A 25,464-nucleotide genomic window follows, 5' to 3' on the forward strand; every position below is an offset into this window, starting at 1 on the left:
TTTAAATTATGCTAACAAAGTTTAGCAAAAATAATCGATTACTTTGTATCACATTTTGGGTTGGGAAAAAAGAACCATTATTTTTGCGTGTACTTCAAGACTTCATAATGCCTTTCTCCTTGAAGTGATCGCTGAAGAGATCAGTAAGGAAGTTACACAAAATGAGAAATATTTGTTTGTTTTTTTTTTTATTCATAAGGGACGGCCAGGCCGTATTGCAGAGAAATATTTGTTAATAGATTCTTATTTTTCATTTCTTTCAACAACTTTGGGAGGATTTTTGAAGACTATCGCTTGGATCAGATCGTCTGGTGCCATTGGAGTCAATTTTATTCTTGAAGCGAGCGTCCAACAGGCGCCTTGTTCGTCAAATGTCATCAGGGTCCGTAGGTTTTCGTCGTCTAAGAGATCTTGTTGTCTAAGGTGTTACTTAGAAGCAACTTTGTCTACCAAGAGACCTTAGTCACTTGGTAGGCAACTTAGTCATCTAAGGAATCTTTTTGGCTTAATGACCTGTTAGGTCATACCGACCATCTAATGACTTACTCAACTAAGGGATCTAATCGGTATTTGTGGTCTAATATCTTTTTGGGCGTTAGTATGTCCTAATGTCATTGAAATTCAATTCCTTTATAAGCATCCGAGAACCAACGGCATGTTTTCGACCACTTTCAAGGAGCGATCTTTATAAACACCTTCGTTATGTGAAATATCAGAAAATAGAAAAAGGATAGATTGTTTATCCTCCAATCCAATTTAAAAGTTCCCCTGAATTCCTCTCCCATGATAAGCATCATTTATCCATATGAAATTAAACCTTTCTCATGTAGCAAGGTAGAAAGCGTCATGTGCTAATAATAGCTTGTGTATTTGGTTTGGTACGTGTTGTGAATAATGGCAATCAAATCGAAAGTACGTGTTTGTTTTGTTCAACGAAAAGCGCTAAATTTGTCATCGGGATAACGCAAAACTGCGTGCAAGGTCCACAGATATTCGCAGCTTAATTTGTTGTCCTAGCCAAACGACATGAAAAATGGTTTGTTGTCGTGTTTAATTTCGTTCCCAATTTTGCACGAGCCATGAACCTATTTTCGTTTCAACAATTATTAGAAATCGTGTACAGCGACCAAAACGACAAACAAACTAGGTCATCAAGGACGGATTTTTCGACGCGATTACGATTACGCCTCTATGTTTTAGGAGATGTATTGTAGAGTTTATTTTGATCTAAAAAAAAACGAAAACGACAAACATGAATCGTGTACTTCCTCTCCCAACATATGCGGCACAAGATGTAAAAGCGTTTCATTCACAACAATTTTAACTATGCCTCGCAATTATCGCGACACTGCTTCGTGCTGTCGATCTTGATCACATACTTGACGCAACATGTTGGACAAGTGCAAGGCATACTCTTTTATCTCGTCCGCTTCGCTGACTTTGGGAGTGTCTTCCGCTATCCGGGCTGGACATTTCCTTAGGGCTATCGCGTACAGGGCTTTATAGTGGGCGGCCGTATGTTCCTTCGGGTTTCCTGTCGCTTGTAGCGAAAGTTTTGTGAGCGTTAGCAATATCACCTGTAGTCGTTTTTCAAATAATTCCAACAGCTTTTGAAGTTCTTGGTAACCACCACCACCATCGCGGGTCAAAGAATCTTCAGTGGCGTGCGGTTTTACACAGGCAATATGTTCTATGAGTGGGTACGCTTGCTTACAGAGAGCTAGCGCTATCAGTAGATGGTGTGTTTTGGCAGTTGTTGCCGATGCTTGTTCGCACTGGTACTCCTGCAGTGCGATCCTTTCCATTTGGATCTGCAGAAACTCTTGCGGTTCGGAGAGGCTTTCGAATATACTGGCTGCTTTTTCGTAGTGCAGTTTGGTCAATCGCAGACAGGTTTTACGACGATGTTCGTCCACCGTGTAGCGGTAGGACATGTGGTGATAGGATGCAATCCTGTGGGATGAAAACAATTGAATGGAAATTCTTCAAAACCAGACGTTGCTTTAAAAACCCTACCTGTGGTGTATTAAACCGGCGCGGAATGAGTAAAGCACCTGTTTCGGCCCACTGTTATCCTGATCGCACAGCTTCAGTGCTCGCTGAAGCATATCGACTACTTCCTGTTCTATTTCTTCCTGCGACTGTCCTTCGATCACGTTATGATCCTGCAGTTGCTTGGCCAGATTGAACGTTGCGGTCGATAGTTCCCACGTAACCAGGGACCATAGTTCCGGATTTTCCTTGCGTGTCCCGAGCGTCCCGAGAGCGCGCTGATAGTAAGCGAAGGCTTCGTGGTAGAACTTTTTCTGAACAGCCACATTATTGGGTCTAGAAATAAAAGGCAAATGAGCATTGATTGAGCCGAAACCAAGAGCGAAGGAAAGGGAATTAGTCAATCACTTACCGTTCTCCAACGAGATGAATGTGTGCCCGGAATCGCATAAACCGTCCCATATTACAAAGCAAGAAAGCCAAATTCGTTGTGTCGTTAACTGCTTCAAACAACGCGACACCTTTCTTGAGCGAATCGTACGACTTTTTCGACAACAGTTGATACAACGGTTCTGGCGTATCTATCGCCGACCCATCATCCGGTCGCTCCACGGCCCAATACTTTTGATACTCTTCCTGTGCCCAGTGCATATACTTTACGCCAAGCTCGTTACGGACGCTTCCCAACCGTCGCCGCAGCTCGTCCTGCGAGTCCTTGGCAGCACCACTGATCGCCGTCTCGTAACAGCTGCAGCTCGTTATCATCAGCTGTTCGATGTTTTCCGTTGGGGCGGGAAGCGTATTCTCCACCTCGCTACCAATATCCTTCACCAGCTCCTCCATTATGAGCTGATCGAGATGATGCTCGTCAGCGAACTGTGCCAAATGTTCGCCGATTCGATTCCAATCTTTAACGAGCTGGAAAAAGCAATCGCCTGCACGGCCGAGCAAAAGGCTGCGCTGAGAGGACACGCATGAGATGTACTTCGTTACGACCTGCTGACAACGGATGGCCGAATACAGATGGCGAAGTGTCGCGCCGTACCGTTGCTGGGCGTACTCCTGTTCGGCCATGGTCGCATACACGAGGCACGCTTTCTCGAACAGCAGAATCTTCAGATGAACGTTCCACGATTTAATTACACCGATCTGTCCCTTAAGCAGCAATGCCCGTGGATCTACTTCCTGTGCCCGATCTGACTCGGTTTGCTTACTATTGGTGCCAACTTTTTGCGACTTTTCTGCGCCTCTTCCTTTCGAACGCTTTTTGCCACCTTTTTTCGCCTCCGAATCTTTCTCCTCCGATAAAGCTTGTTCCTGCTGCCCTGTTTGCTTCCAGCCCATCGGAATAATCTTTTCCGGATCGATTGGACGTGCTTCGGGACGAAGGGGCTGGTATGGCAGTGGGATGGGATTGTCCGATTTTGCCATGTTAGGATTTGTCTCTTCGTGAACAATCTTTTGCCGTTCGGCTTCTTTTTCCTTTTCGCGCTGCTTTTGCTCCTCGTAGCTGTCAAAATACTGCAAACACTGAAGACCGTCGACGATGTGCTGTAGGGCAATGATGCATCGTTCCGTCGTGTCACAGAGAAGTGGCGCTGGTCGGGAGTTGTGATGCTTACCCAATCGTTCCTCCACTTTGTACTCTTTCAACGTATCTTTGATGCTTTTAATTGCAGCTTCCAGTTTTGTCCCATTGCCTGGTCGACCTTGTCGCTCTCCCTGTTCGTCGCCAGTAGTAGGGGCCTCATCTTCCGTCTCGTCTAGCCCGTTCTCGGACGGAGTGGAATTACGTTCTCCACACAGATATCCGGTTTCATCATCGTCCTCTTCGAGCGTTGTGTTGAATTTGGGTGAACCTGAGAAAGAAATATATTAATTGACATTGTTCTAATAAAAAGAAACATTTATTTAGCGCCTTTCTTACCAGGATCCGTGTCGGCAGGAATATGCAAATCCGATAAAATATAGTGCGAAGACGTCACTATCTGTGGATACTTTTCTTTGGGCAGTAATTTAATGCAATTGTTCAGCAGGGTCCGGATGGCGCCCGCTCTCGATGCTGATAAGTTTCCATTTTCAACGGAATTTTTCATATTTCTTGCTACGGTGTACAGCAACATCGCTACCGGCACGGTAAAAGGATTCTGACCACCGGTGGGATGGTTTTCCTCCCCATCCTCTCCACCGGCTCCTGCTGGATCCTTTGGAGGAAGCTTTTCCTTTCCTTCTCCTTCCTCCGTCTCATCCTCCGCCGTGGAACCTTCTCCGTGTGCTTTGCAAAGTGTGGTTAAATCGTACAGCTTCACCACATCATCATTGCGTGCTTTAAACAACCAGTACGTGTGTCCTGCCTTTGTAACGTTCGCTTTCAGGAATGCAAGGATGTTTTGTGCCACGTTGCGGATCAGTTGTGGTGAAAATTCGGAATTTTCCAAACGAGGTAAATCTTCCGTCTTGATCAGCTCGTACCGCTGCACAATCCCGTCCAGATGGTAGCACATAACGACTTCCGGCACGTTGGACATTAAATTATCTAACCAGTAATCGATTCCGGTCAGTACGTTAATCGGTTTGGATTCGTCTCGTAGCCGCAAACTGATGCACGGTCGATTCGCTCCACCAAAGATCGGCATATCAGTACCGATTAGCATACGGATGTCCTCGAATGTCCAAATCACGTTCCGGTTAAACATGTGGTTCGTTTGCTGTGCATCGGGAAAGTGCTCCTCTTTCGTCGGTTCCGGCAGTACCGGGCCCGCCAGTGGCAGTGGTGTGTACGGTGCGCAATCATTCTGCACTACAGTGTGTGGTTCGCTCCTGGTAGCATCATCCTGTTCGCCCGACTGTAAACTATGGTACAGAAACTTGGACGTAAGATACTTTTGCTGAAAGGCTTCACGTGTTTTTGGATGCAGAAACAGCTTGCGCTCACTATCGTTGAGACTTTTGAGTATGTTTTCATAGATGAACGAACGCAACCAATGCCAGTCGGCTTCCTCCTGCAGCAGCAAATATTTCGCCACATCGAACTCATCGATGAGCAACGTATTTTCGATCCGATGCACAATCATCGAGATGACACTCTTCCGCGAGTACGGTAGCTTGAGCAATCGTTTAATGTTTTCCGCATCCGAAACCACATCCACCCCACCGACACAGTCGGGAAACATGTTGGCCATCCGGAAGCTACTAAATCCCGCCTGATGGGATAGGAATTGTCCCAGTCCGTACGAGTTGGCCGAATTGCTTAACCAGTTCGAGGGTGGCATGTTTAGATTGGTGTTGCACTTCAACCGACCGAACGGTACCGTACTTTGTACGACCGAAAACCGTACGATAGCGTTCGACTTCACTTGTTGGCCAGGGTCATCCGCATGCCCATCTTTCGACACCGTGGTAATGCGCGGGCACAGCTGTATTTCTGTGTCATCCATCTGGTAGCGAAAAGAAACCGTAAACTAATCGGTGATGCTTGGTGGCGTTTAAAAGCGGGTTCGATTGGAACTTACCGTTTGTAATATCACGCAGAGCAATTGGCATTAGTTCTGTGCACTGTTCCAGCAGTATGGCGCTTTTGGGTAATTTCTAGAATGTGTGAGACCGATCCAGGGAAAAGAAGGAAAACAATGATTTGACAGATGAGCAGAACCGGCTGTTTTGTTGGTGTTGTTTACTTAAAGAGCACATAGGTCACATACGTTGGTGAAAGCGATTGACTGATCCGGGAAAGTATCAAACAACCTTGTTCATTTATTTATGAATGAAAAAAGTTTTTTTAAATGTACAAATTAATTTATAAAACGATTGTTCTGTGTAAACAATATTTTTTGTTTAATAAATAAGGTTAAAATATTGCTTAATTTAATAATTAGCGCTTGGGACAAGAATTTGAATAAAAATTATGTCATCAAATTGGCCAGTTAGTCCACTGTGCTCAGCTGTCAAGGATCGTTTTGCCGTGAACAACATTGTGCAGGTGTTGTGCAACATAAATGGAAAGCACAATAAATCGGCGAAAAACAGGTGAATTCCATTTTCTATCCCCAATTCTGTTTTTTTCGCGCTTTTTCCCAACATTAATAGAGTTTATGCGTGAGAAAAAATGGTCGCTTCAATTGGAGTTCTGCAGTTTATTGGTCTTCATTTTATTGTAGCTGTTTGCCGCTTCTCCTGAAAAGTACTAGAGCGGTGTGTTTTCTCATTTACAACTGCTGTAAATAATGATCCGTTAGTAGGATGTGGAAATGGGAGGTAAAAAAGCGTTGCATTTCGAACGTTTCCTTCCCGGTCGACCGGCTTTGCAAGCACAGCATAGAACATGGTGGATCAAAAATTGATTCTTACCAAACACGCACACATTCACGGATCAGACATATCTCCCCTCGTTCGATGGGAGGGGGCGATTGAAGCAAACACATCACAACATGCTCGCTACATGAGATATCCTTCACTTCCTTCGTTACAGAACCGAACGACGAACTGTGTGTTTGGCAGGCAGTTAAGGACCCTACGGTAACTTGCCGTCGTTTCCAGCATTTGGCTCATCCCATCTCTCCTTCGCCTTCGTCGCGTTCCGGTTTGTTGCTTCTGTCTCCGTTGCGGGTGTGTGTGCGCGCGCGATTACTCGATGCATTCGTTCGTGCGTTCGTCGTGTGCCGTCGTCAAAAATTCCTTTGTGCTGAACCAGTGCGGACGTCCCGTGTTGCTGAACGCTGCTGCTACATTCCACACGTCAAAGATGGTCCAAATTAAGGTAAGTGGCATTGAAGGGCGGTTGCGAGAACGGTTTATTCGGCAAACATAAATTACATAATACCTTAAAGAAGCGCGCTCAATGATCGAGTGCTGATTGGCATTTGCGTCAAGCAAGCGTCATAGATCGTGAGTTGATGCTAGGTGCCTCAACGGGAAGAAGAGCTGTGAAGAACCGATCGACTACAGGGCCACGTAGAAGCCGGTAGAAGCCGTACTAATCAGCAAGTCGATTATGTGAGTCAAAGTAGGCTAGGCAGACCGTGAACTTCGGACGTTTTGGTGGCAATGAATTCTTCTTTTCCATTTGATCCAAACGTTGAACACCCGTGGTTTTCACCATTTCGAATGTTGTGAAATTAGTGAGGTTATGCTTAAAGATAAGGTTAGTTTAACCCATAGATAAGTTGAAAATCTAATAGTTTCCCGGCAGCTTAAAAACGTGCCCAAAAATTCAAATTTAACCAGTAGATAAGTGCACTTCAAACGAAATCGTACCGCGTCCACGAATAGTAGCGGGGCTTGATGAGCTGCGAGTGCATTTGCATTTATGCTCACTGATGCATGATGCGTTTATTTCTTGTTTGTTTTGCCATTAGGCAAATGCAAATATGGCTTCTAGCAGCAGCAGCAGCAGCAGCATTCTAGCCCGGAAGGCCCGAGAGTGTTTTCATAGTGGCGTGGATGAAAAGGACGAAAAGGTGTCCTACTAAACCGTGGATTGGTCGTATAATTCGCACGTACGGTACGGCGATCGATACTAACGAGCAGGCACCGCGTGAGTATCGTTTTTTGTCGTTATTTATGATACCTCGCTCGCCCCACTGTGTTAAGGCGGCAGCATCGGCAGCAACATGTTGTGAACGACCAACATGAACATTTGAAAACACATCAGTAAAAGGAGCATGCTAGGTACTAGGGCACGCTCGAATTTGTTCTGTGAAACGTGCGCACGTGTGTGTGAAAGGCATATATATTTTTTGTATTGTTTCCATAACATTTCCCATTTGTTTCGGAACGATAATAAGCACCATTTGGTTGGCTACTTGTAAGCAACAAAGCCACAGCATCATCACCAACATCATTACCGCCCCACACATAGGTGGAGGTGCTCGAATTTTCCAGCACGTTAAGCCTAGCAATGCTGTCACGGTGGGAATTTTCCACCCAGACTATTCAAAAAAAAAAAAAAAACACGCAAAGTGGTGGTTGGGATGTGAGGTAAAGTTATGCTATGAATCCTTTTTCGAATGGTTGAATATTGTATGTGTTGCTTTCTCTTTTGGGAGGGGTTTTTGTTTTCATTCCTGCCCATGCTTTGCTTTGCCGCGGTCACTGGCTCAATTTGTAGAATAGGGAGATTTTCTGTGGAAGTGGAAAGTTTATATGGAGTGGATGAATATTATCTTAAGCCAAGCACACACGTACATCTACCCACATCTGCCCGAGTTGTTTCGGTTATTTAACCTTCATTCCGGTTGTTGAATCGGTAAATAGAATCTAGGCTATGCTCTCTTTATGCCTCCCAGATGAATTGCTCCTCCTTCACACGCCTCGCAACTTGTTTCAGGATTTCTTGTTGAACTTGTCGAGTGGTGGAGCACTCTCTCTATATTTGTTAACTCAGGCTTTAGTGTGGGTGGACAGGATTTTGGTTAGTAAGGGGTTGATCAATGCTCTCCCAAACTTTGTCTAGAATAACTTTACCTTTTTGCCACCAAACAACCGCAGTGGAATTTGCTACGCTTGAAATGGCTTTTAATTGAGTTTGTGAGGCTGCCCCACAGTAGCACAAGAAGGTAAAAAGACGGTATCCATGGCATCCTGGCGAATTGGAAATTGGACGAATTACGTTGTAGGGAAGGATATTCAGCTTTTTTTCTGTTGTTGCTAGGTATCTTCTCCTACGCTTCCTTCGATTGAAAATTACACGTACACTGAGAGGTTTCCTTTTGTTTTTTTTTTGTTGGTATGTTGCCAAAATTTTCCGGAATGGAATGTTTAAAGTTGAGACACCATTTTTTTGTGTGACGGACAATTCACACTTCTTTAGACGTAAGGAGTCGCAAGATGAAGCGTAAAGTGCGTGAGGAAACGAAGATACAGTTGAAGAAAACGCCTCCGTAATCATATTATTCAATAGGAATTGGGTGACTTGCAGAAATATTGAACGAAGAACGGTAAAGCATCTTACCAGCGTTTAAATAGCATTACGGAACGAAATTTTACCGTTGCGCGTTTGCATGGAGAAGAGGACACTTGTGAAAAGAAAAGAGATAAGAATTGAGCCACATGAGACATAAAATTGATCATTATGTTTAATTTTGTGCTCGAAATGGTTCTTAAGCTTAGGGTGAGAAATCAATTATTCAACGCGTTTTTTTTAAGGTCAGAGTAGGCTAGGGCTGGTTACACAGTGTTGGACGAAACAGTAGGACAGGTCTTACTAAGAACGCTTATATTTGAGTTAAAGCTTTGTGAATTTGTTTACAAGTTCAAGCTTGCTATAGTACGGTCTGGGCTCTGCTCTTCCCAGACCTGTCTGTAAAAGTTCCTCCGGCAGAGGTTTGCTAAACAATATATCTTTACTCTCTTTTATGGCCGTTGCTCCCAATTTCTTAAAAGGAATAGCTTCAAGAGCCTCTTCAGTTATACTTATTCTGATTGTCTACTGCTCTTGTATGAACAACTACAACTGCATATTTTGTATAGACATTGTAAATCTTGTTCATGATCTGCTTCAAAAGCGGTAAGTAAAGTCAACAATCCTCCAAGTTTTTCCGCATCCTCATCTTTTGAATTATATTTTACAAGACCAGGAATAGCCTCAAGACATGAAACTTCTTTGCACGTGGATATCATAGATAGTACGAAACGAAGTCTTTAGACGCAGATTCTCGGCAGCTTTTGGAGCCTTAAATAACTGCTTCAAGTTAAGAATAATGTTGTTTCTTTACATAACTAACTTTATACAGAAGACGATTTGTTATTTGGTACACCTCTGAGGCACCAGGAAATTTAGTTGGATTGCCGCTTTTTTTTGTGCTACACTGTAGGTATTCTACCATGGGTTATCTTAGCACCGCGCATAACGAACAAAAGCAATTGATGGATTAGATTAGAAATTTCCATGAGGAATGATGTTGAATTGATAGCCATTCGATTGGAACCACCCTCATGCTGGGGAGTGAAATATAAAACGTAAAAGGTAAAAAATCGATGTAACGAGCAGGAACAGAGCCCCCACAAAATGATTCATTAAAAACCTTCCCAAGCGTAACGATGGGAAGAAAATGTTCCTAACTGATGCTTGATGGTGGACCACATGACTCCTAGTGGCCGTGGGGTGGTGCATGAAATATGTATTACCCTCATTTACGTTCTTCGAGAATGTACGCGTTGTCCTTAGAAGAGGATAATCCCATGAACAACCTGGCCGGAAGTAATGAGAAAGGGAACCACCGGCTCGGTAGATTATTGTAGGTAGGTAAGACAATCTATATTTCACAAGACGGTACGACGGTCTCCCAAGCACGTCCCTTTTTTGTGGTGAAATGACATAATGGAACAACACCACCGGGTAAATGGTCCGTAATAAATCGATATTGTCCTCTTGCTTCTTGCTCTGAAGCCTTCATATTTGCAATGATTTTAACCTGTGTGTCAAGGGATAGCTTTTAACTTATGCTTGCTTTTTCTTTACTTTTCCCGTTTTTAATACACCACCACACCTTTTGCTTGATGCAAACGATGACAACAATAACGGTGGGGCTACTACGATGACATCAGGAAGGTGACAAGATTCCCTCGATCGACCTGTTTGAGGATTCGCCCGCCAACAAGGTAAACATTGCGGACTTATGCTCCGGCAAGAAGGTGATCCTGTTTGCCGTTCCCGGCGCCTTCACGCCCGGCTGCTCCAAGACCCACCTGCCCGGATACGTCGACAAGGCGGGAGACCTCAAATCGTCCGGCGCGGCCGAGATTGTTTGCGTCTCGGTAAACGATCCATTCGTGATGTCGGCCTGGGGCAAACAGCACAACGCGACCGGCAAGGTTCGCATGTTGGCCGATCCGGCTGCAGCGTTCACGAAGGCACTCGAACTCGGTGCCGATCTGCCACCACTAGGTGGACTACGCTCGAAGCGCTACTCGATGGTGCTGGAGGATGGTGTGGTAAAGTCGCTGAACGTTGAACCGGACGGTACTGGGCTTTCGTGTTCGCTGGCCGACAAGATTAAGGTGTAAAATGCGTCACAAGTCGCCATACACGCTTTCAGGGCTCTTTGCACACGTTTTCTCACCATCTTTATAACAATATACTGTGTGTGTATGGTTCGTTGGTTTAATGGTTGTACCGTTTTAACTCTCAATCTCGAACGATAATAATTATCTATTAGGACAAACTATGAGACACACACACACACACACACACACACACACACACACACGAATAGTTCAATATAGGCACTATTAACATAATCTAGCTTCCAAATGCTCCTTTCCTCCTTTCCTTGGCCAAGGGAAGGTCAAAGACACACACACACACTGCTACGTAGGATAGAAATATGAATTATGATTATGATCGAAATTCTAAAACATTTACTACACGAATGTGCTCTTGAACCTTGAATTATTTCCATTGTCCGGATGTCCCCTTTTGGCGTCAGTGTCAGAGATCAGGAGAAATGGGAAGAAACATACAACAAAAAAAACCTGCAGCAAGAACCCCGAGAACAATAACTAGTTGGATACATGATAGGGATAGGAATTAGTGCCACAAAATCACATCCACAATATGCCATTATGAATCAAATTGTTATCTTTCTCTACATGTTCCGATGTTCCCTCGAAGTAAGCGCACATCCAAAACCCGAGAGCAAGATGTTTTACTAATGCTTTACGATGTCAATTCCAAACATACACGAAAGGTGAGCGCCAATTTTGGTGTAAAGAGCGTGGTGGTGGTGGTTGGTGTGTAGCCGTTGTGGGGCGGGATTCATTGAATTTAAAAATTGATGGAATAAAATTCACAATGTATGCTATTTTCATATGCAACAAATAGGTACAACTAAAAACTAAAAGGGCTCAAAAATCTATTTGTTTTTTATCGTCCGAAGAAACTTATTATTTATTATTTATCAGCATAAATTTGATGTGCGAATACCCTTCGCAGCATAGAAACCGACAGAACAGACCCGCCACCTACCGGCGTAAACGTGAACGTTTGGCGCGTCGGCATCATAATCGTAAACAAACACGCAGAAAGCGCCAAAATGTCGTCCGCTGCCGATAAACGAGGTAATCTAGGGATAAATCTTCCAAATTCTCTTCCCACTCGAACGCTAATTTGTTCTGCTTTGTTTTCTAGAGATCGACGTCATCGTAGAGATGATGGAAATTTACATCAACTCGATCCTTTACAAGCGCAAACTCTATCCAGAGGCAATCTTTCGCATTCGCAAGGCGTACAACATGCCCGTGTACATTTCAATATACACCGCCTTAAACGATTACATTGCCCAAACGCTAAGGGCGGCCCGGGAGCTGATAACAAACCGCAAGATGCGTCGTTTGGAGGTCATCATTTTTAAGGAGCAAGAAAATCCTCTCGAAAGCTACGTGTTTGAGCTGAACTACGACGGTACAGCATCTGGGTTGGCCAGCGATGAAAATCTAAGCGCATTCGAGGAAGAGCTTCGCAAATCATTGCTATCGTTAGATGCGCGGATGAGGGATTTAAAAAAGCTGACCGAAAGTGTAGATTTAAAGTTTAAAATATTACTGCACACAACGCAATCGGCGTACGTGAAGCTTGGGGCCGATGCCCGGCTGCAGAGCTTTCCATTTGTGCAGGAAAAGACTGTTGCGGATGTGGATGAAATGTCCAAAATTCAGCTGCTGCCGGTACTGCAGACATCGTGTGTTGGCGTTAATGTGTTTGTGGAGGAATACAGTGCGGCGTGAATATAGGTGGTTTACGTTTGATTAAATGTTTTGTTGTACATTTCGAGGGGATGAAGAGGGAGGCTAATAAATAGTGCGCCATTTTCATAAAAACCAATACGCGTGTTATATGGTTTCGCGAAATGAGAAGAAACGTGTGCAAACATTTCGGTTTCGGTTCGTGTTTTTCCGTTTCGGGATACAAATTTACCGTCAACAAAACGATTTGACGAAAAATCGCTTGGGATTTATATAAACCTTGGTACAAATTGACGTTCGTGTGACAAGTTGATTTTGTCAAAAACACGCACAATGAAAAAATCGTTAAAAATTAAATACGTTTTCATTTATGAAAAACTTTTTGAGTTAGCAAGTAAAAATGTATGAATCGATCATAATTAAATAAAATCATAAAAAACATACCGATTTTCAACTTTTAAAAATCAAAAATTGCAATTAATTGACAACTGTTGGAAATTGTCAGGTTGACAGCTAATAATGGCGTCCAGCTATCAACATGGACGGACCGCACCGCTGCCGTTTGTGTTGAGATCAACTTCATCTCGCGCAGACACAAAACGCATACGAGAAGCGGGATTTGCTACAACAAAATCATACTGCGAGCGGATCAGGAACACAGGGGAAAACTCGTGCCGTCGGTCAAAAGTGCTGTAAAAGTGTTCAAATGCAGTGAATGAAACATAGGTTGGTAAAGTATTTTTTTTGGGCTGTTAAAATTCGAAAGAAAATATTTGTGAGTTGATTGAGATTTGTGCGAAGAGGTTTTAAATAGTTTAACGAAACAGTTCCGTCCTGCGTTGGGCAGGGTGTACGCGTAGTGTGTTTAATTGTATGGCTTTCTTTCACCCGTGTCCCGAGAGTACGCCATTCGATTCGTCAAAGCATTCACCTAAAAGAAGCTAACAGAAAAGATGAAAGAAGCAGCATAAAAATTGTGTGTTGTACGCGATGAGTTGTTTGAAAGTGTTCTAAATCAGTGGCAAAACAAATGCACACGCCAAGCGTCCAAATTCCAGTTTCACAGCTGACAGCGCGAAATACGTCCGATTCGCTTTCCAGTGTCCCAAGGTCACGCCGTTCGTACTGACTAGGCGGTGTCCAACCAGCTTTTTCACGGGGAGATTCTGCCCCGTTGCCATCCGGAACAATCAATCTGTGCCTGCGGCCAAAAGTCGGCCATTTTCCTTGAACGGTTTCGCTCTCGCCCGGCCCCGTGTGTGCTTTTGCGTGCTTGCTTGCGCGTTTGTGTGCGTGCGTATAAGGTGTGTTTGGTTTTCAGTACGGTGTTAAAACCGAAAAAAGCGATTTTAATTCACTGCCCTGCCTGAAACGTCCATACAATCAGCGGATTAGCCGGTCCAAAGCGCGATGCACAACAATCGACTCCATCATTGACGCGTGTGGAGTGAGTGTGCGTGCATGTGTACATGCGTTGGGTTGTGTACGGTTGCGTACGTGTGCCGTGTTGCCGTGGTTGCGCTGCTGTCAGAAGAAAAAAGCGTGCTTGAATGTGTGTGTGTGTGTGTGCGTATAAAGTACGAATGGCAACATAGCAAGCGGCGTTTCGTTCGGTTGCTTGCCGTTTTTCTCTGTGTAGTGGCGCCGCAGCATATGCAGCGCAGCATGCTGATTTATGACAACAAACACTACCAGGCCAAGAAGTATGCTGTGCGTGAGGTCGTTCTTTTTCCGTTTGTGTGTGCGTGCCTGGCAGAGCAGCTCGAAGGATCCGAAGTGGAGTTTCGGAAGAAAGTGACGACAAACGGAAAACCGAATTAGTTTTCCCACTTTTGTTGTGTGATTTTTGGAAGGAGAATCCCGAGGTTGAAAGTGTGTAATCGGTAAAATTGCCGATCAGCGTCTATGATTAAATGCGTGTTGTTTGTTTGTGTGTGTGCGTGAACGAGAAGTTTCCTATGTCACGCATTTGTTGCAACGGGTGTACAAAAAAGGTTTTATCCAGTTTTTTTCTTTTGCTGTGGGAATGGCAATCGCTCAGTGTCGTAGGTTAAGTGCTATGTGAAAGTATGTTCGGTGAAGTAGTTTAATCACCCGTGAAAGGGTGAAAGAGGAGGCTCTCTAGGGCTTTGCATCTTTAATAGAAAGGTTCTCTTTCTCTGTGTATTCAAACCGTGTTTGGGGGCCAAGGTCGGGTGGCAAAAGAAAAAAAAGAAAAGGTCGAAAAGGTCATATTTCGCAGCTGGTTTTTTGTTGTAATCAAGTCCGAAGTGAATGTGCAACAGTGGAGGTTAAAGTTCTGAATATCATTTGCAGCTTGAACGCACAGTTGAATGTTTCATGGCAGCATCAGCAGGCAACATGGAAACCGACGATCTTTCCGATACAATGAACGATTTTCTTCCGCTGCTGCCGGAAAACATCAAGCAGGAGCTGTTTGATGCCACCGAAAAGGGCAACCTGTGTGACAGTGTTGAAAATAAGGTAAAGTATAAGAGAAAATTAATTATTTTATAGTAAATCTGTTCTGTTTATAATCTTTTTAGCTACCATTTTCCACTGCATTTGGACCACAATGGCTAAAAATCGTGTCTTGGCCTACATTGGCTACGACTACTGCTTGAAAAATGCATAGTTGAAGCTTGCAGAAGCAGGCATTGCCTTTTGAAAGTATCTGCTCCAATCGTGAATCGAACCCCGACTGGTCTGTGGCAGAAAAGCAATGTGAAGGAAAGCATTTACATTTTTTCAATCAATCATTTATGATAATTTTCTTATCAATGCGCCGAAGGACGTTGGAATGTACATAACGTGGAAATGGAATGTTCTGGATGCGAATGTATTACAATACGCATCCAATGGATTATTGCGAGATATATCCTATAATCATTAACTGGAATGTATCGGATGGGTATAATGAATATGCAAAACGTATAGACTGTTCATTTATATTACAATTTTATGACAACAAATGCAATTAACTATGATAATTGAAGACGAAGCTAAGTGCAGCGAGTCGTTTCGTGTTTATCTTCGCGAAAGCCAGTGTCACACAATCCAGCTTCAATTAAAAAAAGGGAGGGAAAAACGATTTTACAGCATGGGAACAAGCGATCAAAACGATAGTCAAAAACAAAATGAAGATAATTTATAGCTGTCTCTTTTGTCAGCTCTTTTCGAGTGCGGCATATAAGGCTTGACACTTTTTTGGAAATTTTAGCTCCAATGCGTCAGTTTAATGGGAAGTTTCGACGCACCGAGGAAAGCGTGCCGGAACATAATTCAATTACAAAATTTCGAAGAAGCGCACTCAAGACATCACTCACATTCATTTGATTATAGCGCCAAATATTCAATTATCTTTCACCTTGTTTAATTTAATACAAATTTGTATCACAATTTTATTGTAACATAATTTTATAAGGTTTCAATTGTAGCATTTAGATAGTTTTTTGTTGAAATGTTGCTGTTCATCATTCGCCAGTGGAGGCGCCCAGTCTTGGATTGAGAAGCGGAAAATAGAAGCTTTATAATGAAATGACGGACACCACAAATACAATGAAAGATTTTATTTCATATAAAATCTCTGCACCAAGTATAATAGAAGTTATTTAATTTAATGAAAATATTCAGCCTCAAAATCAATGAAAAAATAGATATCTGTAATATTGTTGTAATCTTGTAATATTATATGGGTGCATTCAAGTTGCATAGTGGTTATGGTAAAAAAATTGTCACGACGAGACCGATATCACATCCCATTCGCGGGAAGAATATATGTCTAGCTATCAAGCTCTTCAATGAGGCCTGAAATGGCTAACGAAAATCTCCAGATGTTTTGATGCAAAAAAAGAAGAAAATGTAGTTTAATAACACCAAATTCCCGTTGCAAAATTAGTAAGACATATTGTCCATCTTGATACATAGACAAGGAAAATAAATGGAAATTCTTGTCGAAGAAGCAGTGATGTGATGTCCAACGGATTTTACTTTCATCCGTCTTTCCCGACGTAGGTCGTTTCTGTGGTTTTTATTCACCCTGTTCCCTGCTTAACCTAGCTCACTTGTCTCGAAAATGGTTCTCCCCGTTCATATCTCTTATGTCTCACACACCCCTGCACTGCGCTGTTTATCCTCACCAAAGAAATAGCGGCAAATCCCCCTGAAGCAAACATAAGCAAAGGCATATCGTAAAACACCAACCAACGGGGAAACACGTGTGTGATGCAGGAATGTAGGAAAGGAAGGAAATATATTTTTTCTATGTGTAAAGGGAAGGGTAGTCTCGGCACGACCAAGACAGAGCAATAGTAAAAGCACGCGATTCCGGACTAGCTGCTGTTACACTCGTGCTGGTGACATTGTCATCGTCAGCTGTTCGGCCGCAGCAACCTTGAAACCCTCTGGCGGGACTCATTATACGGGGGAGTTCTTGGCAAAGTGGAAATCAGATGTTGTTTGGCAAGTGAGCAAGCTGATTGGTTGAATACAGTTTCTGTGTTTACTGCTGGGTAGAAGTTTCGTGTGAGGATGTTCCATCAGTTACTTTTAGGCTTTATATAATGCAACGATGTTGTTTATTGGTGGACAATTGCCGACCGGTATGTGAGAGTCTAGCCCTAGACCTCAGACAGTGTTAATCAAGAAAAATATGTGTAAATTAGGTGTCCTAACTCGGTAATCAATACTATTGAAGTCTTTACAGCATATCCTTTTCTACTGAACAAGTATTTTTTGGCTAGAATAACTTCAAAAATTGGATTGAAACAGCGGATTTTTAATCGATTTTTTGATAATATGGTAGTGGAAAAAAGGATCTCTTAATTAGTACTGCATATAAGGAAAGGAACTAGAATAGAATGCACAATTTGGGACTACAAGATAGAACATTGAAAGCTAAAAAAATCCACCAAGGATTGAGGACAATCTCAGCAAGCAGCTTTCTGAGGAAGTTTAGTCGAAGGTTTCTTTGCGAAATGTTCTTACATGTCCTTCACTAAGTTGTTTTATGAATGGGAAAATCAAGAACAGAATCGAAAAACATCAACCCGCAGTTGAGGACGCCCCCAAAACGCGACAAAATTTTCTGAACAAGTATGTTCCAAACCGTTTGGAGAAATACTTTTCCTAGAAGATTTTGAATGATGAATTATCTTTGTAGTCGCCATAGTCTTCCATAGATCATATATACCATATGAGAACCCTGACTTCATGCACACTAAGCTACATCTCTTGCCATCAGGAAAACATCTCCAGAATGGCGTAAAAACTCGGAAAAACTCACTAAAAGCTTTGTCAGAAAATCAATCAAATCAGCAAAAAAAAAGAGAAGTTTTACTAGAATAATCCAAGACGTTCTAAGCCTCGTGCAGTATTTAATTAACACACATTTAATTATCTGTGGTGAAGCCTTGATTTTTCGCGCATTAAGTATAAATGGTTGAAAAAATTAACACCTCTAACGTCCTGTTGTTTATTCGTTTTATTATGCTGTTTTGTCTGCGTATTTTTCAGTCAGTCTAGACTAGGGACTAGCTTATTTCTGCTTTGTGACACACAATTGCCAGTTGCTACTGTTTGTGGGGGCACGCCATTGTTTTTCCCGGATAACATACCACACCAATCAAGCGTGAAACAATCGACCCGACATTGATCAATAGATTTGCAAAATTGCTTTTTGAGTATGGATCAGTGATCAGTGCGAGAAGAGCAGCGTTTAAGGGCAGCAAACCGTCGGCTGGGATTTGTTCTTTTCGATTTTAGGAACCGTTCTGGAACAATAAGCTTCAAGCTGTAGTGCACGAATGAAATATTCATGCACAAAATATGCATATGATATTTAAGCCGCTCTTTTCTAGTTTGAATGCACATTAGCGATGCAGCATGAACGCCATTTGAGGATTGATTTTTGGGCTGCTTAACGATGCATAAACAGGTTTGTTTTGTACGTAAATTGCGCTGAGCTGTGGACCGGAATAAAGAAGCATCGGTTAAATAATACACAGAAATGCTGAATCAGGTCCACAAGCGCAATGGCTGGTAATGGGCAGCAGTTTGGTTGTAATTTGTGTCCTTTCTCCGGACTGACAATTTGAACCAACATTATCGCAAAGCTTAACGAGCTTTTTGCAGTATTGGACGACATAAGCCAGAGCGATCCATAAACGACCAATTCGTATGCTGCAGCACGAAACCAACATTCCACGGTGCTTCACATAAACGTCCACGGAATGATATGACATTATTTTTTAACGATATTACCATGAACCATTCGGGTGGCTCTTTTCCCTGCATCATTGTTGCGTTTCTCACTATCTCTTCCATCTTCCAGTGGCTCCACCCGGGGAAGAACATATTGGCTTACCTTTTATTCCATTATTTTTTTTCCAAAGCGGACGGGAAGAGATGGATCTGAGTGGAAAATTGATCACATAAAGATCAGCTTGCCCTCTTGGAAGGTATCTCGTTAGGCAGCCATGCTGCTTTACAGGGTGTTCAATATATTCGAATACACTTTAAAAATAAGCTCAAACAATGTAAACATAAGATTTTTTTTTTTGAGTAATTTTTCCTTGAAGCCATGTTTATTTACTTTTTTTTGGCATATTAGGTGAGAGCAGCCAATCTAACCTTCCCCTCCCACCTTTGTACTTTATCACGAGCTTGAGACCTTTCTCAAACGAATCGCACGCGGCACGCTCCTGTTCCATCAGCATTTCGTCCCAGATCTTGAAAATAACGTTCTTGAATTGGTCGACTGTGTTCACTTTAAAGGGATAGAGATCCGGGGAGCTGGGCGGCCATGACATCTTATCTAGAAACCCCGTCAAGTTCTCCTGACACCACGCTTGGATGATATTCGCCGTCTTGTTGAAAAACGCAAGGATCCTTTCCGTAGCGATATTGAAGTGCCGGAGTCACAACCTTCTCCAGAACCGCGGTTTTGTAGTAAGCGGCGTTAATTTTGACGCATTATGGAGCCGTAGGATGTTTATTTGGAACGAGGGGGGTTGCTGACCAACGTCGCCTCCCACAGTCGACTCATTTTGAACATTGTGCGGCTGTTCCAAAACGAAGAGTTTCTCATCGGAAAACACGAACTCCTGCGAACTGCATGCCGCGAAAGTATCAATTTGCATCTGTCCAGCCTCTTCTTCTTTGTAGTGTACGTTTCTTGTACGGCTTGTACCCTAAGGTCCTTCGTCATAATAGTATGAGTTGTCCCGATTGATACATTCAGGTCAGCAGCGGTCTTCCGAATCGAGCGGGTCATTTTTGGACGGATCCGCTCCCTCACCACGTTGATGACTGTTAGCGTCCTCGCCGAAGGCGGCCTCCAGGATCTTGTACGGTCATTGGTCGAGCCCGACTCCCGGTACCGACGGATGAATCGATGAAAAGTTGTATTCGAACTTATTAAACACCCTGTAATATTCCATTTTACAATTTTTCCCTCACATCTAGAAAATTTCACTCTCTCACGATTGAGCGAGCTCAGAGGTCTTTCAGCAGGTTTGCTACTCGTAAACTGCTGGGTGATTCGACCTCTGTTCTTCCTCCCTACGTGTCCAGATGTCAACTTCTAGGCCTACGCTCTCTCTGCAAGATCGCTGCTTCTTTGCTCAATTTTCTTTCATCGCTTCCCTTCTCCTCGATCTACTAAATTTTCCTGCTCTCCTATCCTCAATCCACTTCTATGTAACTTCCAGCTCTCTACGTTCTCTACTCTCTCCCTTGTCCTCCTTTAATTATCCCTAATAGGCGCTCTGCGGTTGGTCGCAAAGATCCTCTGCTTCGTCAGTTAGTCTTTACTTCATTAGTGGTTAAGTTACATAATAGTAATAAGTAACATAATAATAATTATGTGTGGGGAAATCACCATTTCCCTATCTCGGTGGTCAGAATGGCGATACGAATTTCATATGATTTATATTTTTAATTCCAATCATCATAATAACGAACCTACCCAGACGTAGGAGATGTCCTACCTCACACGGGTCGTACATTTATTAATTCAATATCATATTATCATACAGTAAATACAGTTTCGTTTCGCATTAATATAATCAAAATATTGCATAAATACCAAATCAAAACTGTACGCGTACGTATATTAAAATAGGGATTTCAAAAAGAAAATGCCCATTAAAATGCGCATGCGAGCGGCGGGTTCAGAAATGTCCTGTTATGGTCCGTATTTATAAAGCATCCACATACACACAAATTCCGAGGCGAGAATCCTTTCGCCGACCAGCAGCCAGTAGTGGGGGAGGGTTGTTCGCCGGTTCGTTAGCGCGCGGTCGATCTTCCTACTGCTGTGTGCGTTATGCCATTTCGGAGGTCCGCCAGCCCTTTTGCTTGTCCATTTCATCTGGCATATGAAACGATAACATTCCAAATTAAAATATACCGCGCTGCAGACGTAATATCGTTAGCATAACATTCATTCAACGCGAATGAACCGTGTTCGTTCGCTTTGGTTTTGGTTTCGTGTGGCTCCCGTTTCGATGGGGGCCCCAGGCCAAGCCATTGCAAAAAAAAGAGGGATTATTTTTTGCTCCCTTTTTGTGTCTGTGTGTGCAAAAACCTTCCCAAATAGTCCAAAAAGAGAGCACGGAGAGGAGCATGCAAGCTTTGTATGGTAGATATGTGTGCCGGGTATGGTAAATTGGTACCATAAAGAGGCACATTTGAGGTAGCGAATAATGCTTTCCGCATGCATAAATTACCAAAAATGTGATCAATGGGGGTTTCGCGTATGTGTTTGTAAATGCTGCATAAAGAAGCCCATTATCAAAAAAAAAAAGCTTCGTCCGTAAGAGTATGCGAGCGTTGAACGTACGCTGCAGCGATATATTGTCATAAAGCGTTACTATTATGAATCGGAAGATTATTGCAAAAAATATGTTTCTTATTGTAAAAAAAAAATCGTTACAGAAATGCACGGTAACACTCACAGTCTAGCATCGGCGTCTGTCTATCCAATATCCTTGACTTTCTGGCATTCTCCGTGATTTTCCGAGTTAGTTTAGTACGGTGTCAATCGCATGACATGATCAATAAAGTGTCATTCATTGAAAATTTAGAACAGGCTGTAAAACGAGCAATTTTTAACGTAGAAATATAATTTCGACATTAAACGAAAGGTTTTTTATAGTTCTTTTATCAAAAAATTTAAGAAAAATAGATTTGTTTATGTACTGATGAATTTAAGCAACTTTCTTTTAATATCACTCATAAGCTGCCGCACAACTAGTTTGTCCACTTCAGTAATTGTTTTTTCCCCAATAATATGCGTGTTGTGCAGTTGGCAAATCTGGCCAGAGCTTCGGTGAGCCTTTGAGCTGACGAGCACCTTCTTGGTGGGGCATGATTCCTGCTCGCACACACCGCCAAAGATAGTCCTTAGCACCCGCCGCTCGGAAATGGCGAATGCATTGGCGTTCTCCGCCAGCATAGTCCGAGACTCGTACCCGTAAAGGACTACCGGACTTGTTAGAGTCTTGTTGGAGTCTAGATCGTGCCAAGGCAGCAGAACTCCTCTACCATCTCGAGGTCATCGCCTTCAACTAATACTCTGCTTCCGATTCGGGCTCTATCACGGTCAGAGTCTCCGGCAAGCAGGTATTTCGTCTTCGTCGCATTGATCCTCGTTCCAATTCTGTTGGCCGTAGTTGTCCATCTGATGATGTCGATGTCAAAGGAATTGGAGAGACCAGGTGAAAATCGTCGGGTTATCCATGTTGGTCATTATCATTCAAACAATCCTCTAAGTAAGATTGATAAGTATTCCAAGAGACCTTTTTGCGTCACAAAGTTATTCTAATTTTTGGCGTTGCAGTCAATCAAGAGACGGTTAGAGTGTAGCTGATACTATTATACCATCTTCTCCAATCTTTTGCTAAATAGTGACAATTTTATCAGAGACTTGTTGATTATCCGTTTCAGATGCATCTTTGGATAGTTTCCAATTATCTCTCTTCTACGGAGTCAAAGGAATAATTCTAGAAGAGTTCAAACTATAACGACTTGGATATAACGTAAAAAATAACAAAATTAAAATCACAAGCTATCGATCCTATCCTATCTCATACCTTAGTAATATTTTGTCGTATCCAAGTTTTGTATCGGCATTTTTATTAAAAATTAGCATAAGCGAACAGTCGTACGCAAAACGGATATTTTTACTGCGGCTGGGATGCCTTCTCAAACATTCAGGACACAGTAAACAAGATCATAAAGCCTCATTCGAGCCCATTCCTTTAGGTGAACGTTGCGTTTCGTAACAACCAGTGACCGGTTTCAGATAAATCGCTAAAGTTCTTTTCGACCCAACGTATGGATAATAAACCCAAAACTAGTTTGACGACGATGACGCGGTACATTAAACATCGTTTCTTAATTTCAACAGCAATCATACTACGAATTTACTGTCCTGGATTAATGTAGGAATGATTTATAGTTAATCAAGGAGATATTAAAATTTAATTGCTGGTTCGTATCACGCACCGATACAGTTCTCTTACTGGCTTAGTTAATTTAACCAACGTCACAAAACGCTTGCCTCGTGTGTTCGTTTTAATGACCTCAAAACAAAAAGTGAAAGGTAATTTTAGTAAATAAAAACAGGCACAACTAGGCCAGGAAATGAAAGATTAACAATAAACAGTAATGAATGTGCTATTTGTGTACAGTTTCTAATGAATTTTTAATTGTTTATTTTACTACCTTGAAAACAAATATTAAAACAATTTACATCGAGCCTTTTTGTTTGATGGGCTTCGAGCATAAAATAAATGTTTATCTCAATTGTTTACCTTTCATTTAACAGTACACACACTAACCTTCGCTCAGGTGTTGGTGAGTGTGAGCTGCTGCGAAACTGTGGCACGCTTTTGTGTGTCATGGTAATCCTTTTTTCGGCGTTATTACATGCCCGGCATTTTATGCTTGCTTCTCTTATAACTAGGCTGCTAAACCCTGGCCCCTTGGAGGCCCCGGGACCAACAGCTGCACGTTTTCCCGTAGTAAGACTTAATGGGCATCAGCATTACGCCAGCTACAACTAGCAACGATAACAGTGTGTGCTTCTTTTCGCACAGTGCGAACAAATCGAGCGATGTAGGAGGTTGGTGGCCTGCCTGTGCATAATAGAACAAAAACAGGAAGCAGAAACAAGTGGACCTGGAAACCGATTATTAATGGATCATTGCTAGTAGCAGCGGGATGCCGGCTATAGTGTGTCTTTTGCCACGCTACGGACGACCATTTTGATGCCATTTTGAATACTACATTACCCAAATGGCCGATGGAAATGGGGGAAATGATGTGCGCTGAATGAGATGACATTAGTTTCCTATTTTTTAGTTCCTTTGGATGTCTTTTACGAAGGCATCATTTGCAGATTAGTTTTGTGATGTAAAGCTGAAATTAAAATACATTTTCATTTTCAAAGGAAGAGTGGAAGACTATTTATAGAAAGCATCATAATTGACTTTTGTACGATAAAGCTTCCTAAAAAGCAAATGGACGAGCTTTTCTGATTGAATTTAATTTATTTTTCCTCCCCCCAAAAAAAAGGAAGAAAAATGTCCCTCAACAATCCACCGCAGTGGGGAGCTTCTGGTAGATTAATGGATAGCATTGAACGCGGCAAATCAATCATTGTCAGAGGGAATAAGAGCTATGCAAAAAAAAAAATAACAACCCTCTAGGACGCCCTTCTCCAAGAAGGGCTTGGTTTGCCGTGGGAATAGTGTGCACGAGGCAAAATTACGCTCCATCATTCTATCAATCATGCTGCTGCTGCTGCTGCTGTACGCTTGCAAGCTCACACAAAATAATGCTGATAGATGGTTAGTGGTGCAGTAGACGATCGCAGCTGATCGGTTGCGGATGCCAATTTTCGTTAGGTCAGTTCCTAAAATGGTTTAACAAAACTCGCTGTACGCTTGAGGACATATGTACAGGAAACAGGAAAGAAGAAACTCGGTACAAAAGCTATGTGAAAAGTTTAAACAAACACATTGTTTCGCTTATCATTTTTTGTCCAAAACAACCCAAAAAGTGCTCTCGCGGACCATGACCTCAATTTTAAAATAATTGATAATGGCTGTCGTAAGTTGTTCGGCGTTGTGTGTGTGTGTGTGTTTTTTTTTTGAAAGATTTTATATTTTTTCGGAAGGTTATCGGGAGGTAATTGTCAATTTTTGGAAACTAATCACTATGTGTTATAAAGATTTATGTGTGAAAATTTGTTACATTGAATGGTTGGATGGAATTTCCTGGCACAATCCTCATCAATCAATGGATCAATGAATACGTAGGCTGCTATTTATATTTCTGGCCTAATAATGAAAATGCATATATTCATAAAAAAACACTTTTGCATGCGCTTAAACCAATTGTCGAAGCACTTTTCCCACTCCCTGATTGAGATACCTCCAAAACGTGGTTTTTTAACACTTCAACAGTATCGTCTGGGGACGAAAATCGTTGCCCACGCTAAAACATTGGGTGCCAAGTCAGCACGGATGACCCATCAATTCGACATTTTGGCCGGTCAAATAAGCGATGGTTTGATGTGTGAGGGAGCTCGCATCGCTTATGATGAAGAATGATCCGTCTTCTGTTGTTCGTTGTTCGAATTGCTCTTTTTTACGGTCAAAATCTTGACGATCTTGTGCAATTAGATTTTTAACGGCATCGATGTTCTCAGGCCAAACGGCCTTTTTTTGGACGAGCTTCTCGAAATTCGTCATTGAGCTAGTTTGATTATGCTCCAGCATGTCA

At 42.5% G+C, this 25,464-nt stretch overlaps 5 protein-coding genes across 5 annotated transcripts in view; 3 read left to right on the forward strand and 2 right to left on the reverse strand.

Annotated features, from left to right (window-relative positions):
* Positions 1-25,464, reverse strand: part of LOC126557483 (3-phosphoinositide-dependent protein kinase 1) — a 386,951-nt gene that overhangs the window by 102,075 nt on the left and 259,412 nt on the right. The gene's annotated exons all lie outside the window — the stretch shown is intronic.
* LOC126556758 (erythroid differentiation-related factor 1) lies at positions 1,338-5,609 on the reverse strand. Its single transcript, XM_050212232.1, has 5 exons — positions 5,505-5,609; positions 3,920-5,429; positions 2,405-3,851; positions 2,017-2,328; positions 1,338-1,953 (listed from the first exon to the last, which is right to left on the reverse strand). Exons 2-5 carry the CDS (start codon positions 5,427-5,429, stop codon positions 1,338-1,340), a joined length of 3,885 nt encoding a protein of 1,294 aa, XP_050068189.1. The 5' UTR covers positions 5,505-5,609.
* Positions 6,563-11,000, forward strand: LOC126559141 (peroxiredoxin-5, mitochondrial). The gene is made up of 2 exons (XM_050215256.1): positions 6,563-6,748; positions 10,537-11,000. The coding sequence occupies exons 1-2, from the start codon at positions 6,623-6,625 to the stop codon at positions 10,993-10,995; spliced, it is 585 nt and encodes a 194-aa protein (XP_050071213.1). The 5' UTR covers positions 6,563-6,622; the 3' UTR covers positions 10,996-11,000.
* On the forward strand, positions 11,987-12,715 carry LOC126559087 (DNA polymerase zeta subunit 2). The gene is made up of 2 exons (XM_050215195.1): positions 11,987-12,048; positions 12,119-12,715. Exons 1-2 carry the CDS (start codon positions 12,024-12,026, stop codon positions 12,712-12,714), a joined length of 621 nt encoding a protein of 206 aa, XP_050071152.1. The 5' UTR covers positions 11,987-12,023; the 3' UTR covers position 12,715.
* LOC126559674 (E3 ubiquitin-protein ligase TRIM33) overlaps positions 14,999-25,464 on the forward strand; it is a 41,970-nt gene continuing 31,504 nt past the window's right edge. Inside the window, exon 1 of the mRNA XM_050215845.1 lies at positions 14,999-15,156. Coding sequence (XP_050071802.1) covers positions 15,013-15,156 — 144 coding nt within the window. The 5' untranslated portion in view covers positions 14,999-15,012. The remainder of the gene's footprint in view (positions 15,157-25,464) is intronic.

Source organism: Anopheles maculipalpis, chromosome 2RL (genome assembly GCF_943734695.1).
Source record: "Anopheles maculipalpis chromosome 2RL, idAnoMacuDA_375_x, whole genome shotgun sequence".
NCBI lineage: Eukaryota > Metazoa > Arthropoda > Insecta > Diptera > Culicidae > Anopheles > Anopheles maculipalpis.

Bases quoted from the DNA above. Each gene is read 5' to 3' on its own strand.
- LOC126559087 (XM_050215195.1), top strand. From the start codon at position 12,024: ATGTCGTCCGCTGCCGATAAACGAG. The intron at 12,049-12,118 runs GTAATCTAGGGA...TTTGTTTTCTAG, and splicing joins GTCCGCTGCCGATAAACGAG to AGATCGACGTCATCGTAGAG.
- LOC126559141 (XM_050215256.1), top strand. From the start codon at position 6,623: ATGCATTCGTTCGTGCGTTCGTCGTGTGCCGTCGTCAAAAATTCCTTT. The intron at 6,749-10,536 runs GTAAGTGGCATT...CGATGACATCAG, and splicing joins CAAAGATGGTCCAAATTAAG to GAAGGTGACAAGATTCCCTC.
- LOC126556758 (XM_050212232.1), bottom strand. From the start codon at position 5,429: ATGGATGACACAGAAATACAGCTGTGCCCGCGCATTACCACGGTGTCG. The intron at 3,852-3,919 runs GTAAGAAAGGCG...TTTCTTTCTCAG, and splicing joins TCCTGCCGACACGGATCCTG to GTTCACCCAAATTCAACACA. The intron at 1,954-2,016 runs GTAGGGTTTTTA...TTCATCCCACAG, and splicing joins GCCGGTTTAATACACCACAG to GATTGCATCCTATCACCACA.